The 25,067-nt window shown below is 47.9% G+C and overlaps 1 protein-coding gene across 2 annotated transcripts in view; it reads left to right on the forward strand.

Annotated features, from left to right (window-relative positions):
• Positions 1-25,067, forward strand: part of asz1 (ankyrin repeat, SAM and basic leucine zipper domain containing 1) — a 134,512-nt gene that overhangs the window by 19,380 nt on the left and 90,065 nt on the right. For both annotated transcript variants that reach the window (XM_072485247.1, XM_072485248.1), the window contains exon 3: positions 19,300-19,422. In XM_072485247.1, coding sequence (XP_072341348.1) covers positions 19,300-19,422 — 123 coding nt within the window. The remainder of the gene's footprint in view (positions 1-19,299; positions 19,423-25,067) is intronic.

A 25,067-nucleotide genomic window follows, 5' to 3' on the forward strand; every position in this document is an offset into this window, starting at 1 on the left:
GGAAACAGTTCTTTATTTTTATACTGATTTATTTTGGTTGCTGCTTTTTCAATTTACTGAACGAAGCTCTTTCAACTAGTTCTTAGAAAATAAATGTTGTTTTCGCTACCCAATGGAGGGTAGTATATGTGACATATAAAAATATCTCCAGGCAGCAATGGCGGAGATATTAGGACTTACCAAAGAGGTTTATGTTGCACAGTGCTGCCCATTTTCTTATTGTCAACAACTTGGATCAATATAGTGTCTACAACAAAGTAGCATTCTCTTCCTCTTAGCTCCCACGTGATGGTAAGGGCTGATTCCTCATTATCATAAAGTTGTGAAACTTGCAGCATGTGATTATGAATCTGGAAATTATGTCAAACATATACTTGAAAGCTCTTCCCAACAGTGGAAGCGATGATTGAGAACATCGGCTGGCTACTCCGTTAAATGTCTGATGAAGGCATGACTCTCGTATGCCATCTCTGTAGTTGTGTTTGTGTTCCTGGCAGGAAGAATGAGCTGTTTTCGAAGACGACACTCCCTGTCACTCAGTAACCGGCCTGTCTGGAATAAAGGCAGCACAGAGTACTGGTGCAGGATGAATGAAACATGACTGCTGCTTGGACGCCAGGTCTTGGACTTGCCCTGACGTGCTATCTGTGGTCGCAGCCAACCTGGACATTGGGGAAGTGGAATCAATTTCAATTCGGAAAGACGGTGGTAGCACACAAAGCAATTTGGGTGCAGTTAATGGAAGCCTCAATGCCATGGAATGCCTCGAAAAGCCTAGTGTTTTGTGATACAACAGAGAACAGCAAACTGGGAGATGTTGCTGATGCCACCCGCTGAAGCCTGGAACGACTCTATAGCACAAAGATGCCCTTAAACACAGGCAGTGTCGCCGACTCCCTGGTTCCAGTCTGCAGCTAGTGACATAGCTTGGCTATAGCCATGATTGTGAAATGGTGACTGAAGACAAAGTAGAATAAGTGTTTCCCAAAGACCCACTGTGTCTACAGTATCCTGCAGAAAGCCCACCTTTTTCCAGATTATCTGCATTTGCCTGTCTTGGCTGATCTTCCTCAATTTCGAGCTCCAAAAGCAGATCTGCCAGACACCCATGACTGCAGTTACAATTTTGAACTTGTATAATATAGTGCAGCACTAGACAAAAGTCAAAAATTAGTTGTAGAAGGAAAAAAAACCAAAAGATCTTGCAGTTAACCAGCAGCCGGAAAGGAAAACAAGCAAATAGATTCTATATGGTAAATGAACCCTTTAAGTAGCACTGCTGAAGGGTTGTTCCTGCTTTTTGGTTCAATGAGTTTATCATATATGAGTGAAGCACTGAGGCAGACCGATTTTCCAATGGTCTCCTACGACATACGTTCAGACCTTTAATTAAATAACAATGTGACTTTTGAACACATCTGGTGCAGTGTACGCTAGTGTAAAATGAATGTATGCATGGTAACTCCTCTATTAGACATATAGCCACTTGTTTTACAGCTACATGATGCTACCTGATTGAATTTTTAGGCCAGAGCCCAAGAAATATCAATAAGAGAAATGCTAGGAACACTTGTGATTTGTTACTTGTGAAACAAATCAATGTCACATTGTATTCGGGCCAATTTTAGCTTCGATTTCATTGACCATTCCTACTGTCATAATATACACCAGTATATCATGGTGCAGACACACACTCTGATGGACACACAGCAAGACCAATCAACACACACAACACCGCAGCCAATCACAGTTAGAGCACACTCACTATAAAGACAGAGGGCATCAGTTTTCCCGTTCATTCGGGATGCAGCCTCTCAGAAGGACAGAGCTTACAGCACAGATCTTCACCATGTGCTGAGTGCATAGACTGGTTAGGACAGGCATAGGTCTTTAGTTTAATCTAACATCGTGTTAACCCACAGTGAAAGTATGTTCAACAGTTTCTAGCTTAATAAAATAGTGTTGTTCTATTTTAAGTGTTGGTAGCCTGTATGTGTTCCACGGATCCAGAGCACCCAACACATCATGGTACCAGTAGTTGAGGGATGTTAGAAATTCTTAGACCTACCTGCAAGTGATCTGCCTTCTACCAGCATACAGCCATCCTGCAAAATGGACAGCGTCCGCCCGCCGCCGCCGCTCCGCATCACCGGTAACCTAGGGGCCAACTGAAAGATATTCAAACAACGCTTCAGCTCTACCTTGAAGCCACAGACCGGGAAGCTGCCTCAGACACCAGGAAGATCGCTCTCTTCCTATCCACGGCCGGGGACCATGCCATCCACATTTTCAATTCTCTCACCTTTGCTGATGGTGAAGATAAATCAAAATTCAAGACGGTCCTCCTTAAGTTTGACAGTCACTGCGACATCGAGGTGAATGAAAGTTTCGAGCGCTGTGTATTCCAACAGCGTTTGCAGGGTAAGGATGAACCTTTCCAGTACCTTTCTCACCCACCTCCGCATCCTTGTGCAGTCCTGTAATTACGGGTCCACCTCCGACTCCATGATACGCGACCAGATCAATTTTGGTGTTCAGTCGGATCCCTATGCCAGCAGTTCTTCAAGGTAAAGCAGCTCACCCTAGCGATTGCCATCGAGACCTGCGTGCTACATGAACACGCCACTAGTCGGTATTCCCACATCCAAGCGACTGAAATGGCGCGGCAAGGTCCCCACGAGGCAGAACGGGTCCAAGCAATCGAGCAACTCCAGGGCCTCAGCCTGGGTGAGGGCGGCCATTTCACGCGCTTTTCACGGACTCGCGCGCTTGTGCGCACCGAACGAGGGGACGGCCACGTCGACGAACGTACTGCGCAGGCGCGCACCATGTATGACCGCCCCGCGCATGTGCGGTGGCGCAGCGAATGTACTGACGCTACAACGTGTGGCAAATGTGGCTCCGCCCACTTAAAGCGGCAATGTCCTGCCAAATCCCGACGATGCCTACGATGTGGCAAACTTGGCCACTATGCTGTTTTATGCAGATCAGCTCAGCCTGCCAACTCTCGTCATTCCAGCCAGCATCGCAGGAATGTCCGGGCCATTCAACACACGGTCACCGAGCCCGATTCGGACCTGCTACCCGATATTGACACCAAGGACCCGAAGGCGCCTTTTCCAGTCGGTATCATTACAAAAATCAGGGTGTCCCCCGAGCAAAGAATCCAGCCTCTATCGGTATACGGCATCGACCTGGACGATGAGTGGTGTGCCACCCTTACGGTCAACCGGTCCCAAATGCGATTCCGCCTGGACACTGGTGCCTCCGCCAATCTCATTGCGCGGTCTGACCTCCAAAGCCTTCGTATCGAACCAGCCATCCTGCCATCAGCCTGCCAGCTATTAGATTATAATGGCAATGCCATTGCTGACAGAGGCTCATGCCAACTTGAAGTGACGCACAGGTCACGCAAAGCCATCCTACCCTTTGAAATCGTGGGCTCCTCGAAAGCTTCCCTGCTTGGCACGCAGGCATGCAAGCTGTTGAACCTAGTTCAGAGAGTTCTCTCTCTCTCTCTCTCTCCTGCTGACGTGTCTGCCTTTCAGGACACTGACTTCAGGGCCCAGCTCGACGCCATTATCAACCAGTACCACGACGTCTTCGAGGGCATGGGCACGCTCCCGTACACCTACAAGATTTTATTAAAACCGAATGCCACGCCTGTTGTGCACGCACCTCGCAGGGTCCCAGCACCCCTTAAGGACCGCCTCAAGCATCAGCTGCAGGACCTCCAGAACCAAGGAGTGATTTCCAAAGTCACGGAACCGACCGACTGGGTCAGTTCCACGGTATGTATAAAAAAGCCTTCCGGCGAATTGAGAATTTGCATTGATCCCAAGGATCTAAATCGCAATATTAAGAGAGAGCACTATCCAATTCCCAAGCGCGAAGAGCTCACATGTGAGATGGCTCGCGCCAAGCTCTTTACCAAACTCGACGCCTCAAAAGGATTCTGGCAAATCCAGCTCGATAAATCCAGCAGGAAACTCTGCACGTTCAACACCCCCTTTGGAAGATATTGTTACAACAGGATGCCGTTTGGGATCATCTCTGCATCAGAAGTGTTTGATGGAAGGTATTGAAAGTGTTCGTGTCTATGTCGATGACATAATCATTTGGTCCAAATGATCCATCAGCAGGAGCATGTTAGTCGCCTCCAGTGCATATATATGAGCATGGCCTCCGCCTCAACAGGGCCAGATGCTCTTTTGGTCAGACAGAACTTAAGTTCCTCGGAGACCACATCTCCCAATTGGGTGTGCAACCGGAGCGGACAAGGTAGCTGCCATCACAGCTATGAAAACACCAGAAGACAAGAAGGTGGTCCTCCGATTTCTGGGCATGGTCAGTTTTTTAGGGAAATTCGTCCCTAACCTCGCCTCTCATACCACGGCTCTCAGGAACCTGGTCAGGAAGACGACAGACTTCCAATGGCTGCCTGCCCACGAGCGCGAATGGAGGGAACTCAAGGCAAAATTGACCACGGCCCCGGTCTAAGCCTTCTTTGATCCAGCAAAGGAGACCAAAATTTCGACCGATGCCAGTCAATCCGGCATTGGGGCAGTGCTCCTTCAACGTGGTGAGGCCTCACCATGGGCCCCCGTTGCATATGCGTCACGTGCGATGACCCCCACGGAGCAGTGCTACGCGTAGATAGAAAAGGAGTGCCTGGGCCTTCTGACCGGTGTTGTTAAATTTCACGATTATGTCTACGGACATCCTCAATTCACCGTCGACACCGACCATCTCCCGCTGGTCAATATAATACAGAAAGACTTGAACGACATGACGCCTCGCCTCCAGCATATACTTCTCAAGCTCTGCGAGCGATACGACTTCCAGCTGGTATACACCCCAGGCAAGGATCTCATAGCTGACGCTCTCTCCAGGGCAGTCAACACTCCATGTGACCCAGCGGGATTTGTCTGCCAGGTTTGCGCCATGTGGCATTCGCGGCCTCTAGTCTACCTGCCTCGGATGAACGCCTCGTCCAAATTCGCCGCGAGACGGCGGCTGACCCCTTGCTACAGCGTGTCATGCGCCACCTAACGGACGGGTGGCTCAAGGGCCAATACCCTCAATTCAATAATGTCAGAGATGATCTGGCGGTAGTAGACTGGGTTCTTCTAAAACTGGACCGCATTGTCATCCCACATAGCATACGCCAGCTTGTCCTGGAACAACTACACAAGGGCCACCTTGGCGTGGAAAAGTGCCGCCGACGGGCCCGAGAGGCAGTGTACTGGCCCGGCATTAATGAGGACATAGCCAACACAGTGCTCAACTGCCCCACTTGTCAGCGCTTCCAGCGGGCCCAACGACGTGGACCCTGCAGCCCCATGAGTTGGTCACGTCACCATGGACCAAGGTGGGCATCGACCTGTTCCATGCGCTAGGAAGAGACTATGTCCTGATCGTGAACTACTTTTCGAATTACCCGGAGGTGATACGGTTGCACGACCTCACCTCGTCTGCAGTCATTCGTGCATGTAAAGAAACCTTTGCTCGACACGGCATCCCGTTCACGGTTATGTCGGACAATGGGCCCTGCTTCGCCAGCCAAGAATGGTCCAACTTTGCCAGGCTGTACAATTTTGCCCATGTGACGTCCGGTCCCCTGTACCGCCAATCCAACGGCAAAGCAGAGAAGGAAGTACATATCGTCAAACGGCTCCTCTGCAAGGCTGTCGATGCTGGGTCTGATTTCTACCTTGCCTTGCTGGCCTATCGCTCTGTCCCACTGTCCACTGGCCTGTCGCCAGCCCAGTTACTCATGGGTCGTACCCTGAGGACAACTGTGCCGTCCATCCATGTCCCAGACCTCAACCACGTTCCGGTCCTTCGCCGGATGCAGCTGTCTCGTGCACAGCACAAGGCGACTCATGACTCCCGTGCAGCTGATCTCCCTGCTCTGTCTCCAAATGACAACATCCGCGTCCATCTTCCGGATGGTGGCTGGTCTGCAACCGCTGTTGTCCTTTGGCAGGTGGCCCCCCGCTCGTTCCTGGTTCGTCTACCGGATGGCTCTATTCTGCGCCGCAATCGACGTGCCCTTCGTCTCGTTCCACGCTCGCCACGTGATCCTCCAGTGTCGCCTCACCCCCCTGCTGACCCTGCCACGGACTATGCAGAGCTCCCTGTCACTCTGCCTCCCCCTGACTTTGACGCAGTCCAGCCCGCTCCTGAACCGGCGGCTCCCGACCCACCGTTGAGGCGGTCAACCAGAATTCATCGCCCACCTCCGAGATAACATTTATGAACTTTTCGAAATTATGGACTCTGAATTGTTTTGTTGCTTTGTTTGATTGTTTCCCTAGTTTATATATAGTGTTGATCTCGTTACTCTTGTTGCATACTGCTTCTCTGCACCAGGCAGCTTCCCATGTAAACAGCTTAGTTCTCATGTACATAGTCATGTAAATATGTCTTCGTACCCCACACGTAGTTCGGAACATTCCCACCACACATTATTTATTGCCACACACATATTTTTTTATAAAAGGGGGGATGTCATAATATACACCAGCATATCATGGTGCAGACACACACACTGATGGACACACAGCAAGACCAATCAACACACACAACACCGCAGCCAATCACCAGTTAGAGCACACTCACTATAAAGACAGGGGGCATCAGAGTTCCCGCTCATTTGGGATGCAGCCTCTCAGAAGGACAAAGCTTACAGCTAACAGCACAGATCCTCACCATGTGCTAAGTGCATAGACTGGTTTGGACAGGCATAGGTCTTTAGTTTAATCTAACATCGTGTTAACCCACAGTGAAAGCATGTTCAACAGTTTCTAGCTTAATAAAATAGTGTTCTATTTTAAGTGTCGGTAGCCTGTATGTGTTCCACGGATCCAGAGCACCCAACACATCACCTACCATATGGTTTTCAATAGCCTTTTATGTTTATGTGGTGTTACGATCCAAGTTGATGTTATAACTGGGCAGGATGTCCGTAACCTTTTTTTATAAAACGTTGAGGAACAGTGTAACGTGACCACTAATTAGTTTCAACAACAAAAGAAAAAATATTTATTAAACATGAAAGAATTGGATTATAATACAATACTTCTTTACTTCCTCCCCTTTAGCTTAACAAATACAAACAGATTTAGAGATAACGGATATGAAATGAAATGAAATGAAAATCGCTTATTGTCACGAGTAGGCTTCAATGAAGTTACTGTGAAAAACCCCTAGTCGCCACATTTCGGCATCTGTTCGGGGAGGCTGGTAAGGGAATTGAACCGTGCTGCTGGCCTGCCTTGGTCTGCTTTAAAAGCCAGCGATTTAGCCCAGTGAGCTAAACCAGCCAAAGTACATCTTAAGCTACAATGGTCTCATGAACTCAAAATGTCCCTTTAAACCATACAAGATGACTCTGGTCAAATTCACACTCCACTCTGAATCCAAGTTAGTGTCTGTGTCTGTCTCTTCAGAAAGCCCCAGATGATTGTCACATGGGAATTTCCAAATTCCACTCCCCAAAACATACTTCAAATTCTTCTCTCATAATAATGTTTATAAGAAGGTGACGGTTACTGTCTGTCACTTCAAAGTCTGCAAAAGAAAAATGAGGCCACAGAGAAACTCAAAAAACATTTTTGTCTGTTTCACTCTTTCATAGACGGATTGAAGACATTTGTATTTTGTGCTACCTTACACAAGTTGTGCTTCTATTGTGAACACTAAAAGTGTGACTAATCCTTTTGGAAATTATGTCTGATTAAATTGTCTGATGTAACAGTCATCAATCTTCCTGAGGAGCAGCATGGGTGTGTAGTGGAAGCCCATGTGTAAAGTCCGAGACAATAAACAGGCCATTGTTTTCCCAGGGTGTGTTATCAGAAATTACTGTGTGCAGTAGGTCATGCGATGAATCATCGGAGCAATAGGGCTTGCCTGTGGTCACTAACCTTTGCAGCATATCAGGCAAACATCTTGTATAAACCTCTTCAGATATAACCCAACAATATCAAATAGGCAATGTGTCCTGTTTGTTCAGGAGGTGGAGATAAAGAAATGTAAAACCGAAGAACTTGAAACTTTCTTTGAATCAGATATTGCTGCCTACTGCTCATAAAATGTTTATGCTTAAAGAAAAACGTTTAACTTATTCAGTGTTTCCCTGCAATGTTACATGACTGTAAAATTCTGATGCTCTGTCTGCTATTTATAAAGCTCTGCCTCAGAAACAAATGCATGAAATGTACCGCCTCGAATTTTTTTTAAAATTATAAAATAATGACAAAACGTCAAGTGTGTAACGTATGTTTGTTAAGTCATTTTTCGAGTCTTAACATTTAATATAGTTGAGGTATTGGTGGTTGTTCCTCCATTGATGGACAGTGAATGGGATTAACAAAAAGCATATTCCGCCATGCTGTCGCTGTTCAGTCACATAACCACTAATTAGTTTCAACAACAAAAGAAAAAACATTTATTAAACATGAAAGAATTGGATTATAATACAATACTCCTTTACTTCGCCCCTTTAGCTTAACAAATATAAACAGATTTAAAGATGACATGGATACAAAGTACATCTTAAGCTACAATAGTCCCATTAACACAAAACGTCCTTTGTAACCATACAAGATGATTGTGGTCAAATTCACACTCCACTCTGAACCCAAGTTAATGTCTGTGGTTTTCTCTTCAGAAAGCCCCAGATGATTGTCACATGGGAGTTTCCAAATTCCACTCCCCAAAACACACTTCAAATTCTTCTCTCATAATAATGCTTCTCCTTGGCAGTTTGTATTCTGAAATCCAGTCCAGGTTTTACAAATGACACTTTCAAACAAAGCTTCCACTCTACTGTTAACAGCAACTGCATTGTGAAAGTTGTAGCCGGTTACCTCGTTGAACAACTTCCGTGATCATTATTTGCTTGGGGAAGCCGAAGTTTCGAAGTAACACTAGGCTTCCCATCAAAAACACTTGACCTCAGGTATAGAAAATGCTATTGCGAAGGTAAAATCATTCATTTTCTTCAAATGCTTTGGGTTAAAAATAATTGTTACGTCCTTCATAAGTTGCAAAGTTCTTCTGGAAGATGATCCTCTGATTCAATAAAAAACCACCTGTTTGGAATGATAACATGGTTTCCCTCTTTTTTTCTGATCGATTACACGTTTGATTTTAGACATACCTAGTAGTTATTTGTAGTTTTTCTGTTTGTTTATCTGGTGTCTTATCTGTACATTTAAGTTTTTTCTATTTAATGAAGATGGAACTTGACCAAATAAGCTGCACAAAGGATTGTATATGTGCAGATGTAATGTCGGAAGGTACCGCGACAAACTCTCTAGATGCAAAAGTTATATGTAGTAATCTTCAGTCTTGTATTTATTTCCTGTTAGTCATGTTTGACTAGCATTCAGGAATTACGTTACAGCACTAGTAAACCCCAGGTGTCTGACCTAATAATTTAGGGAGTACAAGTTCAAATTCCACAATGGCACTTTGAGAATTTGAATTTAGTTTTAACATGTGTACATGTGTGTGGCGCACGTGCACACGCGCGTACACACACACACCCGACTGGTTGGCGATGTTGACCTCTCTGTCCACTGCCTCTCTGCAGTGAAGTTCAATGTTAGCTTGCGTCACAGCACCTTATCTTTCACTTAGGTACTTGAAAACCTTCTGAACTTAACATTGAGTTCAGCAATTTCAGACCCTAACTTCAGCTCCTCTTTGCAGATTTCAACCTTAACTGTGAAGCAAAAATGAGAAAATTAAAAGTTTTTTGCTATTCTACTGTTTACACCTCAGGACCAATCTTTTGTTATAATAATAATCTTTTATTGTCACAAGTATGAAGTTACTGTGAAAAGCCCCTAGTCGCCACATTCCGCCGCCTGTTCGGGTAAATTTATTTGTCTCATGTCCACTCCCTTTGCTTATTCCCATAAATAGTTCTGCAATGTAATGTTTCCTGCCTTCTACCGAACCACAGACCTTTTTTTCCCATCCTCCCCCATTTACCTCCCAGAGTCCTGTTTTTGACGTGAATAGCGGGGTGTTTCTAGTGCCGAGAACGCTCCCACTATCAAACGGATCTGTCTTTTTTGGCCTTGGTCGGGAACATAAGAACTAGTAGCAGGAGAAGGCCATCTGGCCCCTCGAGCCTGCTCCACCATTCAATGAGATCATGGCTGATCTTTTGTGGACTCAGCTCCACTTTCCGGCCCGAACACTATAACCCGTAATCCCTTTATTCGCCCCACCTCGGATCCCCCCGGACTCCCCACAGCAGCCTCTTCCTTCACCCCACCTCCTAAGGACAGGGAACACCCGGGCCCGATTTCTGGCATTGGCAATCTGGCACCGGGTACCTTGCATCCTGGCAGTGCCTGACCACCTGGGGGCCTCCGATGTCCTGGGAAACACCCCCACCCCTCTAGGTTGCCATTACGCCTGGTCCATGTTTGTGTGGACCAGTGCTAAACAGTGCCATGGCGAGGTCCCCCAGATGCAGGCATTCGTTCACTGGTCTTGGGAGAATCAGCCGCTGACATATATTAAATGAAACGAATGGCTCACTTAAAGATGTAAATCTGGATCTCGCCCAGCGAGGGCAACATCTTATGAGATCTCGTTAGATCTCGCGAGGCATTCCGACCATCACAAATCTCGCGAGAGTCGTCACCAGCCCCCACACCCCACCCACCGCTTACAAAGTTGAGCAGCACTTCAACTGCACTTGCACAGCCAACCCCATTCAGCCCGCAGCCATGGTGCCGAGACAACCGGCCCCAAGGTTTGGAGACGGGGACCTGGGAAGGCTCATATATGCGGTAGAGGACAGAAGGGATCTCGTGTTCCTCCGAGGGTCGCGGAGGGTGAGCCACAGGGCAGCCAGTGCTACCTGGGATGACGTGACCGCGACTGTCAGCTGGGGACCTATGACCAGGAGGACTGGCGCCAGTGCCACAAGAAGATCAAATGCCTGCACCGGCAGCATGGGTGAGTTGACACTCCCCCACCGCCTCCCCTTACTCCCAATGCGACCAGCCCCATCCCAACCTTCAACCTTCACCCCAACCCTCCCCTTCACCCCCTCCCCCTCCACCAATCTGAACGCACGTGTGGCTAACGATGCACTCTCTGAGTCTCTGCAGGAAAATCGCTCTCAATCGTTGGGAGAAGGTCCAGACTGGCGCAGGGTGCCGGACATAAGAATCCTCATGACCTTTGAGGAACGAGCCCTGGAATTTATCGGGGTTGGCCGAGAGTGGTCACCAATGCGGTGGTCAGCACACGTCGCATAAGTAAGGATACGCCAAGCCACACCCGGATGGACTGTCGCACGTGAATTACTATTGCCATACAGACTGACCCATCCCTCCCAGTAACCCTGCAGGTCCTCCAGCTGAAGGCCTCTGCCCATCCAGGGTGGCCCCCTCCCTTCCCTCCATGGGACCACCTCGGAGAAGAGCTCTGAGGATGCCATAGTCAATGCATCACAGCTGGCATCCCCATCCTCCACCAGCGCAGAAACACGCACCTCAGTGGGCAACATTAATGCTTAGGCTTCTGGGGCACAATCTGATAAGCACCACATAGTCGCTGATGCACATCTGGTGTAGGCACTAATGCCCAGTCCAGGTCTGCTGGATCCCAGGACCCAGTTGAGTCACAGCCATATGCTGAGCCTTTGGAACAGGTTTACCTGGAGCAGATGGAGTCGTTGGGAAGCGGCCGGGATGTTCAGAGGGAGATGTCGGTGACACTCCAGCAGGTCCATAGCCGATTGGAGGAGTTCCAGAGGCTGCGGGCACAGGATATGTCGTTGGTGATGCGTGGCACTAAGGCCAACACTGCTAGGGTGGAGAGCGTAATGGAGAGCCTAGTGCACGACTTCGGCACCATAAGTGAAGGTGGCCAAGGCGTGGCGCCGTCGGTGATGGCCTTGGTAGACTGTCCAACTTGATGGGGGATGTGGCCCAGTATCAGGCTGACCTTGATGTCCCGCTCTCAGATGGGAATGGCTGAGGCATTGTTGAGCTTTCCCAGTCGCAGGTGGGCCGAATCACTGCAGAGGATGGCCCAATCACTGAGGAGCATCACCGAGAGCGTCGACACCATGTTGCAGATATTGGGGAGCCACCAGGGCTGGCAGAGCCAGATTACGAATGGGCAGCAAGGGCTCAATCCAGCTGCTCTGCCATCCCGAGGTAAACCCCAGCTCCCTATGGGCACCGACTGGGAGGAGGGGGTGCTTGGTGGCAACCTGGTTCTACCCTATGGTCTGGCGGCGGTGGCCACCAGCTCCTCTGAGTTCCAGCCATCTGACAAAGCCTCGACCCACAGCCAGCACTCGGAACAGGGAGGCATGGCTGTGCATGTGCCGCCAAGTGTGCCGGGGCCCACCAGCCCCAGAGCCCCCATAGGATGCCCGCCAGGAGCATCAATGGCCACGGGACAAGACAAGCAGCTGGCTGCCTCCACCTCTCATGTACATCCTGAGGATACACCTAGATGTAGTGGTAGAGCAAGGATGGTCAAGCACATAAAGGATCACTGAGGGCATTGGGGACAGGGGCTCTGGTGAGGGTAGGTTGGGGGGGGGGGGGTAAAGTATGGAGTGTGTGTCGGGGTTGGGGGGGGTTTGGGGGAGAGGGAGGTTGGGGATAGTGGAGCGGCACCATCGGGTGAGTGGGGCAGTAGTGTAAACTTGTACAAATAACATTAAAATATCCTCACCACAACCAGTCTTTGTTCCGCGATGCGGGCCGACCACCAATCCCATTCCACCAGACATCGGCCGCGCCCCGCACCCGACATGCCCTGCCCATGCATATCCAGCTGCAGATATGTGGCCAGGGCTGGTGTCCATCCCCTCGGTGACCAAAAGTTGGTGCTGCCTCCCGCAGTGTTCAAGCACAGTGTCCATGCATCAAGGTGTGATTGGGATGCTAGGCAATGAGTCGCACATGCTACCTGGCCCGTCCACCCACAGGAATCCACTTGGGATGTGTGCTCACCTAACCAAGATTGCCAATTCCCTATTAGCAATAACCTTCAACCGCACGACTAGAGGCCTCCACGGTCCGTGGGAGTTATGGACAGTTGGTGGGGCAGACAGGCAGGGGCTAGGGTTGCCCCCGGAACAAGAGGTTGGCATGGCAGACATATGCACGTCTGCGCCCCCCCCCCCCCCCCCCCCCCACGAGCACAGGGGCAGTATGCCCATTGCCCGTGGGCTCATTGCCTGTGAGCAAAGATGGCTGCTTACCTCCTCCGCTTCCGTAGGCAACCCATCCGCCAGGTTCACGATTTTTAAAAGGAATACCAACCAGCGTGACCATGATGGGGAGGCCGCTGAATCAGGGGAGGCCGCTGGATGTCGCGTGGCTCCCGCTAGTTGTATAGAAGTAGGGCTGAAGTGGTGGTAATTGGTTTCCCGATTTCGCCTTCGGCAGCCAGTTGTTTGCATCGCAAACGGTTTGGCACCTGGCACGGTTCTCGTTTTTGGCGCCTCCCGTTATTCACCGGCCTCGCTGCGCTCGGGTGAGAGTGCAGTGAGGCCGGAGAATTGCCCCTGATCTAAATCAGATTCACTAATATTCAGTGCTGTTAATACTTAATGGTAGTGGCCTGCTAACAATGGGAAAAGCATTGTGGGGTGGCGAATTTGATTTTCTCCATTTGGAGAAATTCCGATAGGTCGGACAGCCAGTCTGGATTGGATTGGAATGGATTTGTTTATTGTCACGTGTACCGAGGTACAGTGAAAAGTATTTTTCTGCGAGCAGCTCAACAGATCATTAAGTACATGGGAAGAAAAGGGAATAAAAGAAAATACATAATAGGGCAACACAAGGTATACATAAGCACCGGCATCGGATGAAGCATACAGGGTGTAGTGTTAATGAGGTCAGTCCATAAGAGGGTCATTTTGGAGTCTGGTAACAGCGGGGAAGAGGCTGTTTTTGAGTATGTTCGTGCGTGTTCTCAGACTTCTGTATCTCCTGCCCGATGGAAGAAGTTGGGAGAGTGAGTAAGCCGGGTGGGAGGCGTCTTTGATTATGCTGCCCGCTTTCCCCAGGCAGCGGGAGGTGTAAATGGAGTCAGTGCATGGGAGGCAGGTTTGTGTGATGGACTGGCTGTGTTCAGGACTCTCTGAAGTTTCTTGCGGTCGAGCAGTTGCCATACCAGGCTGTGATGCAGCCAGATAGGATGCTTTCTATGGTGCATCTGTAAACGTTGGTAAGGGATAACGTGGACATGCCGAATTTCCTTAGTTTCCTGAGGAAGTATAGGCGCTGTTGTGCTTTCTTGGTGGTAGCGTCGACGTGGGTGGAACAGGACAGATTTTTGGAAATGTGCACCCCTAGGAATTTGAAACTGCCAACCATCTCCACTTCGGCCCCGTTGATGCTGACACGTGTGTGTACAGTACGGTGCTTCCTTTAGTCAATGACCAGCTCTTTAATTTTGCTGGCATTGAGGGAGAGATTGTTGTCGCTGCACCACTCCACTAGGCTCTCGACCTTCCTCCTGTATTCTGACTCATCGTTATTCGAGATCCGGCCCACTATGGTCGTATCATCAGCAAATTTGTAGATGGAGTTGGAACCAAATTTTGCCATGCATGTGTGTGTACAGGGAGTAGAGTAGGGGGCTAAATATGCAGCCTTGCGGGGCCCCGGTATTGAGGACTATTGTGGAGGAGGTGTTGTTGTTCGTTCTTACTGATTGTGGCCTGTTGGTCAGAAAATCGAGGATCCAGTTTCAGAGTGAGGAGCCAAGTCCAAGGTTTTGGAGGTTTGATAAGAGCTTGCCTGAGATTATGGTGTTGAAGGCAGAGCTACAGTCAATAAATAGGAGTCTGATGTAGGAGCCCTTGTTGTCGAGATGCTCTCGGGATGAGTGTAGGTCCAGGGAAATGGCGTCTGCTGTGGACCGGTTGCGGCAGTATGCGAATTGCAGTGGATCAAGGTGTTCTGGGAGTATGGAGATGATGCGCTTCTTGATCAACCTCTCGAAGCACTTCATTACGACTGAAGTCAGGGCCACCGGACGGTAGTCATTGAGGCACGTTGCCTGGTTCTTCTTTCGCACCGGTATAATGGTGATCTTCTTGAAGCAGGTGGGGACCTCGGAGTGGAGTAGGGACAGGTTACAAATATCCGCAAATACCTCTGCCAGCTGGTCCACGCAGGCTCTTGAGCGCACGACCAGGGATCCCGCCTGGGCCCGTTGCCTTCCGAGGAAAGTTAGCTTTAGGTGGTACTGCTGACCGCCAGTCGAGCAGAATTCTACGGCGGGCGATCAGGGAGGCAAAGGCAAGGGTGTCCGCCTTTCTCCCCCCCCCCCCCCCCCCCTCCCCATGAAGAGATCTGGCTGGTCTGATACCCCGAAGACCGCCACTTTCGGGCATGGTTGCACCCTCGCCCCTACTACTTCGGACATTGCCTCAAAGAAGGCTGTCCAGTACCCAGCAAGTCTGGGTCAAGACCAGAACATGTGGGTGTGGTTGGCCGGGCCTCCTTGGCACCGTTCACATCTGTCCTCCACCTCTGGGAAGAACCTACTCATTCAGGTTCTTATTAAGTGGGCTTTATGTACCACTTTTAGTTGCGTAAGGTTGAGTCTTGCGCATGTGGAGGTGGAGTTGACCCTATGTAGTGCTTCGCTCCGGAGTCCCCACCCATTTCCAACCCCAAGTCTTCCTCCCATTTCCTCCTCGTCACGTCCAGTACAGTGTCGGCCCTGTCTATTAATCGTTCGTACATGTCACTACAGTTCCCTCCACCTAAAATGTCTGCAGCCAGTAGTTCTTCCAGTAGAGTCCGTCACGGTGGTTGCAGGTTTGTCCTTGTCTCCTTCTGTCGGGAGTTTTTAAGCTGCAGGTATCCGAGTTTGTTGCCCTTAGCTAGCTGGAATGTCTCCGTCAGTTCGTCCAGTGTTGTGACCCAGCCGTCAGTGTATATGTCACTGACTGTCAGTGTCCCCCCCGTCCTGTCTCCACTTTTTAAAGATGGTGTCAGTGAGCGCTGGGGCGAACCTATGGTTATTGAGATGGGGGCTTTGTCGGACACGAAGCATTTTAAAGAGCACCTCTAGCTAACCCTGAAAACACTTGTGCATCGGCATCCTATCGAGATAAGTGTAAAATTGAATAAAGGGTAACAATAGAATAGACTTAGACTGCTTTCATTAGAACGACCGAGGTTGAGTGGTGACCTGATCTGCAAGGTTGAGGGACATGGATAGAGTGGATGGACAGGCACTCTTTTTTTTTTCTCAGGGTGGAGGGGTCAGTCACCAGGGGGCATAGGTTTGAAGGTCCGAGGGGCAAAGTTTAGAGATGTGCGAGGCAGGTTTTTTACACACAGGGTGGTGAGTGCCTGGAACGCGTTGCCAGGGGACGTTGTGTATCCATCCTGTTAAAAATAGGAATGGGTGCCAATCTAGGACCGATATCCCAGTTGATTTGAATCTGCTATAAACTGAATTGAAATAAAGAGGTTGGATTTCCGCATTAATTCAGACAGAATTGTTTGCATTTATTTAGCACCTTTTGATAGTAAAACCTCACAGATCATGAAACAATTTCTGATTATGAGCTAATAATAGGGATGGGTTTTAAGGAGCAGAGTAAAAGAATTGAGAACGGTGGACAGTCGGTTTTTAGGTAGGGAATTCCACAGTTTTGTGGCTTGAGCAACTGAAGGCATGGTCGCCTCTGTTGGAACGAACAAAATCAGGGCTGCGCAAGTAGTCAGATTTGGAGAAATGTAGATATCTCAGCAGGTTGGATGTTACAGAGATGGGGAATGACGATGGAGGAATTTGCCAACGGAAAAGGTTTTCTTTTTTAAATCATGGCGTGGCCAGGCAGACAGCTAGTGTAAGTCAGTGGGCACCGGGATGATGTGTGATCAGGACTTGTTGGGAAAGGGCAGCAGAAATTTGAATGAGCTGAAGTGTACAGAGGCTGAAAGGGAGGGGCGAGGCTGGCCACGAGAGCATCGGAATAATTGAGTCTAGCGAGCATGGATGAGGGTTTCAGAGCTGCATATGCACTGGGAAGGAGCAGAGGCAGGGTTTATGTTACGCAGATTGAGGTACACAGTATTGGGGACAGAGAAGAAATGGAGCTTGAAGTTGACCATTGTAACAAATCGGGTGCCAAGGTTCTGAACTGGATTGATAGACATGGAATCAGATAAGAACCGTCCCACACAACCAGACAATGGAGGAGCGGTAAAAGCAGAAAACGCTCAAAAACTCAGCAGGTCTAGCAAAATTAGTGGAGTGCGAAACACAGTTAACGCTTCTAACTCCTTCTAACTCCACAAATGCTGCCAGACCTGCTGGGCTTTTCCAGCATTTTATGTTTTATTTCAGATATCCAGTCATGGTATTTTGCTTTTTATTTAATGTTGGAGAGGTGTTCGAGGAGGAGGACGATGATGTGGTGACCCATATCAAAGGCTACAAACGGGTTGCGAAAGATGGCGTAGGGGAGGTGGGCGATGGTTCACCAGTGTCATTTGTAGAGTATAAAGGTCTGGCACATGCAGGGTTAATGTGGGACTGAGTACAGTACTGCAACCAACCCCACTCCAGCAATTTGTGAATGTTTCAGTGCTGTAGCAGGGCCAGAAGTTTGGCTGGAGGGATCGAAGCGTGGATTTTCGGGAATGTTGGGCACGTTTGGGAAACAACACTCATTAAGGGACTTTGGGAGGAACCAGTAGGGAACTTGAAACACAAGTTTAAGTGGAAAACAAACCACCATGTGTTTTTTGCGATCCTTTAGGCTGGCTCATGAATCTACTTACTTGAATCAGCCCCAGTCACTAGACGGGCCACATCCCCAGGTCAAAAGTGCGAGAGTCCAATAATAATAATAATTGCTTATTGTTACAAGTAGGCTTCAATGAAGTTACTGTGAAAAGCCCCTAGTCGCCACATTCCGGCACCTGTTGGGGAGGCCGGTACGGGAATTGAACCCACGCTGCTGGTCTTGTTCTGTATTACAAGCCAGCTGTTTAGCCCACTGTGCTAAACCAGCCCCATTAAGTCCACCAATCAATCGCACTGATTCAGGAAGGCTCTTCAAATTGCAATCATTTTCTTTGAGGCACAGGCACTAGTGAGCACATTTTACTTATTCGTAACAAGAAAATATTTAATTTATAAGAAACTCTGGGGTGGGGAATATGGAGAGGTGATTGTTGTGCTAGGAACACCAATCAGAGCCTTGGTAGCTCTAAATTTGCTGATAGGCTGAAGATTGAACAAGCAGTACAGAACAACATCGGGCTCTGATTGACGGACGCCCCTATAGGCCGGGAAAACAGTTTGCCAGACATTGGGAGGTGGTGGAGCCTTGGAGCAATTCAGACATGGATCTCCTGAATTGGTTCTGGATTTTCATTGAGTAAGCGTGCAAAGCAGCAGCCAGGTTTCTGCCAGTCCGTCTGGCAGGCAGCCTGAGGCAAAAGTGAGGTTGTCGACCTAACATTGCGGAGCGAACATACAAAGCCTTCAGCGAGGACTGGGGGAGGCCCTGGCCAACGGCCATCGAGGGGAGCAGCGGGGCGATCTCAGCATCCAGGCCAGGGCTGAGAAGGGCAGGCGGGCAACAAACCATAAAGAACAGAGGCCGCTTAGCCAGATAGCCAGCCGCAGTAGCCAGGCAGCCAGCCAGGAGCACGCAGTCATCGGTGCTTGAGACCCGGCCACCTGAGCGAGAGCCGAGAGGTGAGCAGAGCAGCAATCTAGAGGTGCGAAGAAGGTCAGGCAAGCACTGGCACCGTGTCTCAGGGAATTAGGGAGCAGCGGCCAGTGGGAGCAGGGCAACTCAACCAGAGCCAGAGGCCAGCCAAACAGCAGGACTGGGAGTAAGAGCTGGGCAGCAACCGAGACGGGCAGCGAGGGCCAGAGAGAGAGCAGAGGCCAGGTTAATTATGCAAATACATTACAGTAGAAATGTGAAAGCTAACATAACCACAATTTTAAAATGTACAATTAGATTAAATTCTACGTTGAAATATTCAGACATTGAGAAGTTCCTGTGAAACTGAATTGTGAATGCTTGGTTGCGGCCATTATGAGTAAAGTGGAAATTAAACTGCAATTTTTCATTGATCTTTGTTGAAAGGTTTGTAAATTATCTCTATAGGACATATGTAATCCCTCCAGCATGACTAAATATTAGAAATGCAGGATATTAAAATAATTGTAGTAGCCACTCTGGAATATGAACTTCAGATTTATTTTTAAACCTGATACTCTTGCCTACAAATTTTACTACAGGCATAGATGTGGAAACACGTTTTGGCTTTGGCTGGACTCCATTGATGTATGCTGCAAGTGTAGCTAACTTTGAAATCACTCGTCTTCTTCTCGACAGAGGCGCTAATGCAAGTTTTACTAAAGGTAAGAACTTTTTATTCTGAACTGCAGATTGACGGCAATGCCTGTGCAGTTTATGTGACGAGAATGAAAGAACCCACATAATTTAAATACAATTTAAGTGTAAACTGCAAATGTGCTCAACTTCAGAAACTAGAACTACATTCTCAGTGGTGGGCGTCAATTGTGTTATCATTGAGGGTGAGGGGTCTAATGTTGGGGCTTAGTTCTGTATGAAACAGTATGAGGCAAATCCTTAAAGACTAGACTGTTTTAAAGTGCTTGGTTGTGATTCAGTTTGTCAAGCAACAAGACGATTCAGCATGAATGACTGAAAAAGTATTTTCTTCGAATAAGCCTCGAAGAGCAAACATTTTGAAATCAAATCTCCACTAATAACTTTGCTGCTGTGTGTGATTGTGCTGATTACATTGGGTTAAATGAAGATGAATTATGATGGGGACGACGTTGAAAGTTGACTGAAAGGAATATGCAATTTTATAGGATTCTGCTCCAAAATAAAACGGCGTCAAATTTGTGAGGCAATGAAACCTAATGAATTACAATTAATGGAAAATGGAGACTGCCCATTGTGAGCAGTCACTTCTTTGGCAAATCTGCATATTAGAGCGAGACAGTTGGTCTCTCTCTAATATGCAATTTCGCGAGGTAACCGAGGCATTGGTATCTAACCCCTTTTCCTCGGAGACCTCTGGCCTACCGTTCAGTACTCATCCTCATTTGGTTAGATCGGGCCCAATGTTTCTCCAACTGCACTAAGGTCTCACAAATCTGTCTGGCCTCTAATTATCAAATGCCCTTTCAGCTCTGTGACTTTACCAAACAGTAATCTGTTCTGTTCTCTTAACCATTACTCCATAGTATGGCTTTTCTTTTAGCAAGGCTGAGAGGAATGTTCCCTCGTTAGCCTTCTAAAACCAACTGCTTCTAGCTCCTTCTTGGGCAGTCCCTCAGCAGCGAGGATGACTTGCTTCCACTCTGGGGACATGGGTTCTGCGGTGATAGAATAGTCCAATCCTGGATCCACAGACTCCGTCACAGGTTTGGCAGGTGCTGTTTGCTGAGATGGGTGGGTGAGACGCTCTGTATTCTGTGCTTTCTTTCCGCTGTTTACGCTTCGCCTCCAAGTTCTACATCCTGCGATGCTCGAGGTGATTGGTGCTTTTGCAGATGCTTTTCTCCAGTTTGTGCTTTCTAAGGAAAGCGATTCCCATGTGTTGATGCAGATGTTGCATTTATTTAAGAAGGTTTCAGAATGTCCTTGTAGCTTTTCCTCTGCCCTCTGTTAGGATATGGTTAATCTATTCTGTGTTTCCTTTTTAATTCCTGTGCTGCTGACTGCTTTAATCTACAAACTTCTTGCTAGCTGCTACCACACTGAGATCTTTGCTTAAAACTACAGCTTTTAGACAAAGTTGAAACACCCATGTTCCAGACCAGGACTTTAGGTTGTATGGCAGAGCCCGTGATGTATAGAATCGTATAATTTATAGTGCAGAAGGAGGCCATTCGGCCCATCGAGTCTGCACCGGCTCTTTGAAAGAGTACTCTACCCAAGCCCACCCTATCCCCAGTAATCCCACCCAACACTAAGGGCAGTTTTGGACACATGGCCAATCCACCTAACCTGCACATCGTTGGACTGTAGGAGGAAACCGGAGCACCCGGAGGAAACCCACGCACACACGGGGAGAACGTGCAGACTCCGCTATGCTACCGTGCTGCCCCTCAGTTTGATAGACTTGGCAAGCAACCAATCAGCTTGTTGGAAATCCAGGCCTTGGGCCGATTCCGTTTTGGGATTGGTGGAGCTTTTCAGAAACTTCTGGAGCAGGAGAAGCCAGCGCAATTTTGTCAGTTCTAAGAATAATCTTCATTAGTGTCACAAGTAGACTTACATTAACATTGCAATGAAGTTATTGTGAAAATTCCCTGGTCGCCACACTACGGCCGGCACCTGTTCGCATACACGGAGAATTCAGAATGTCCAATTCACCTAACAGCACATCTTGTGGGAGGAAAGCGGAGCTCCCGGAGGAAACCCACGCAGACACGGGGAGAATGTGCAGACTCCGCACAGACAGTGACCTAATGGGAAATCAAACCCGGGTCCCTGCCGCTGTGAAGCAACAGTGCTAACCACTGTGTTACCATGCCGCCCTTAAGAGTCCAGCCCAGGTGCACCTTAAAGGTTTTCTCTCTGTTCTCTCTCACTACCAGGGGCTTTTAGAAGCTGCCAGTCAGACCTGCGAAGGCTCTCATGTTTAAAAGACACAGATAGCAAATAGAACTTTGTAAGAGGCATAGCCTGAAAATAAGGGGAAGTAGATTTAGGACTGAGTTTAGGAGGAACTTCTTCACCCAAAGGGTTGTGAATCTATGGAATTCCTTGCCCAGTGAAGTAGTTGAGGCTCCTTCATTAAATGTTTTTAAGGTAACGATAGATAGTTTTTTGAAGAATAAAGGGATTAAGGGTTATGGTGTTCGGGCCGGAAAGTGGAGCTGAGTCCACAAAAGATCAGCCATGATCTCATTGAATGGTGGAGCAGGCTCGAGGGGCCAGATGGCCTACTCCTGCTTCTAGTTCTTATGTTCTTATGTAAGAGATCTCTGGAATGAGAAAGTTCAACCCGTTTTTCCACAGGTCTGTAACACTCTAACTCTTTGTCTGAGGAACTGGTAAGCACTCAAATTATAGCTTAAACTGAGAGCATTCTTTACAATGCAGCCGGAGTTGCTGCACAAAAATCAGGCAAATGAAAGGTTTGCAAAAGTTCTGATTTAAAGCCCAGCAAGATCTCAGGGAGGCAGACACTCCATCTGGTGGTAGAGGGTCAGAATTGCATCAACCTGTATCCTGTGTAAAACCCCACCTGGTGGTAGAAGGATATAAGTGCAGTGACCTGAATTCGGTGTGGAGCTCCTCCTGATGGTAGAAGGGTAGAATTGCACCAACATGAATCTCTCATTTAAACCAATTCCCCAGAGTGTCGCATTCGGAGAAGACCTGCGCCTACAGAGGCCACAGCAGCGAAGTTTCATCTGAACCCCTTTCCTAATCCTTCACTGTGTTTTGTATGTGTCTAGATGGAGGGGGACGGAGTTTTGGGAATAGGTAGACTGATGCACCATAGTGCCAATTATTTCCTTTAAATGTTCATCTTCTAATCTTGCTATAAATAAAAAGTCTGTTAATGTTTTACTTATAAATCTGGTGTCTGTAACTCATTGGAGCAGTCGAGGGTTAAAGATCTCAGCAAAACAGGAATTATTGGTTAATTCACTTATGTTGGGACTCTGGGGTCTGTGGGACTGGAACTGACTGTGCACTCGCACAGAGTGTTATAACCCCTCCTCGTGATCGCTTGCCATTGCGGAGTGTTGTACCTTTAAAACCTCTGATGCGTTCGACCAGTTTACTTAAACGTTTTACTCACATGCCCATATTTGCGAGATGAGCAAAGGACAGAACAGGTTCACAGTTTAACGCAATTTTATTCACAATTCTATGACTGAAGAAAATATGACTCAGACTCAAAGCTGAGCTTTGGGTTTTACCCGCACTTAGTAAAGGAGGCTGGCAGGCTATGATCACTCGATGTTGATGTCTTCTCTGGGTTCGAAGCCCAGGGCCCTTTTTCCTTGTAATGGTTGTGCCTGGGCAACTCCCAGGTTATTGCTCAAGATCTGTTCGATGCTGCTTTCTTTATACTGGGAAGCTTGGATTAAGTCATATGTATAGGCCCACCACTGGCCATTCTCTGAGCTGGACCCCAACTTGTTAATGAGAAGGCCAGGATATTCCTATTTATCCATGGTGGTTCAATCAAGACCCATTGTCCTCTGAAACGCCTCTTGTCTGACCAGCCATCAGCTCATTAAGGAGTCTGATGGCACCTTTTGTCTGTTCTTTGTCCTGCTGCAAAGTTGATCAATTGTGTCTGGAAGTTTGTTACGTATTCATAGACTTGGAGTGGGTAATCACAAAGTCCATATAGCAATAACGGGTCATGCCTTGACGTGGGTGCTGTTGCAGATGGCCAGTACCGATTCCAGCCAGGGTCCCATGAGAGTTTCTGTTCCTGGCCTATGTGTATCTTCTCAGTCAGTTTTCAGTACCACAGAAGCTTGGAGTCTTGTTTTGGGAGTCTTGTGTCGGGCTCGGGTATCCGGGCAACGTGGCCCGCCCATCGCAGCTGGCCACAGCGGCTTCTAGCAGAGCTGTGAGAGCTGCCTTCTCTCTCACTCCCTATCTCCAACTGCCAATGAATTATGCTAAAACTAATAATAAAGGAAATTCCTTCACTCTGGAAAGTGGCTCCTTGTTGCTGAGCAACAACTTATTCTTCTCTAGGCTTTTATTTACCATTCACACTACAGCCCTCTCCAAGCACAATAAAATCACAGTTGGAACTTAACCAATCCCCACACATAGAAAAGCCCCTGTCCAGCATGGATCTAACTGAAGGTTTTATCCTTCCTTCCACAGAAACATTAAACTAAACACACCTAAAACTATACCTTGTTGCTAATCCTTACCAATACAAATTTAAATCCTTAAAAACTACCTTTGTTTTCCTAACCTTTTCCATAACGAATGGAAATGGGATCAATAGTAATAATAATAACCTTTTATTGTCACAAGTATGAAGTTACTGTGAAAAGCCCCTAGTCGCCACAATCCGGGCCCTGTTCGGGTAAAGCTGGTACGGGAATTGAACCCGCGCTGCTGGCCTTGTTCTGCATCACAAACCAGCTGTCTAGCCCACTGAGCTAAACCGGCCCTCTCAAAATGGCTTCTGAAGACTTATTATTTTGGTCAAGATCAGATTTCACCTGAGGTCACGAAATTGAAAGGATAGCTACTTAATTCACTTTACCACAATGTTACTCATAATAAATGCAACTGGTATTTATACCCAAAGCACACCAATTTTTGAAATTGTGACACTGAGCTCCAAAGTAATAGGATTTCTAATTGTTAGTTTCAAAATGAGAATAAAAGAGCACCGATGGCAGCATATTTAGAGAGTATCGTTGCAATAGATTTTAAGGTGAGGGGCAGGAGGTTTAGAGGGGATGTGAGGGGAAACGTTTTTACCCGGAGAGTGATGGGAGTTTGGAACTCGCTGCCTAAAAGGGTGGTGGAGTCAGACACCCTCATATAATTTAAGAAGCATTTAAATGTGCACTTGTGATCCCAAGGCATACAAGGCTATTAGCCAAGTGCTGGACAACGGGGTTGGAATAGTTAGGTGGTTTTGACCGGAGCAGATGCGATGGGCCGAAGGGCCTTTTCTGCGCTGCCCGACTCTATAACTCTAATCTTCACTGACCCCCTGATGAACTGGTTCCTGATTTTTGCCCTTTCTTGTCACTCCACACATCCGTCTCGCCATCTGCATCTTATTAGTATCCAGTTGTCATTCCTCTCTCGGTTTCCCAGGTTTCTGTACTACACAACAAAACCTGTTTCACAGCTGTCTTGTAGATTCTTCCATTTGATTTCAGCAATACTTCTCTACCACATAACACTCCACTGCTTTCCTTGCAGCTAATCCATTGCTTACTTTTCTTTATCTTTTTAAGGAGCCACTTCTTTATTTTGACGGCACTTGGTGTTTTTACTGGATGATGCACGATCAATG

Source organism: Scyliorhinus torazame, chromosome 19 (assembly GCF_047496885.1).
Source record: "Scyliorhinus torazame isolate Kashiwa2021f chromosome 19, sScyTor2.1, whole genome shotgun sequence".
NCBI classification, from domain to species: Eukaryota; Metazoa; Chordata; class Chondrichthyes; order Carcharhiniformes; family Scyliorhinidae; genus Scyliorhinus; species Scyliorhinus torazame.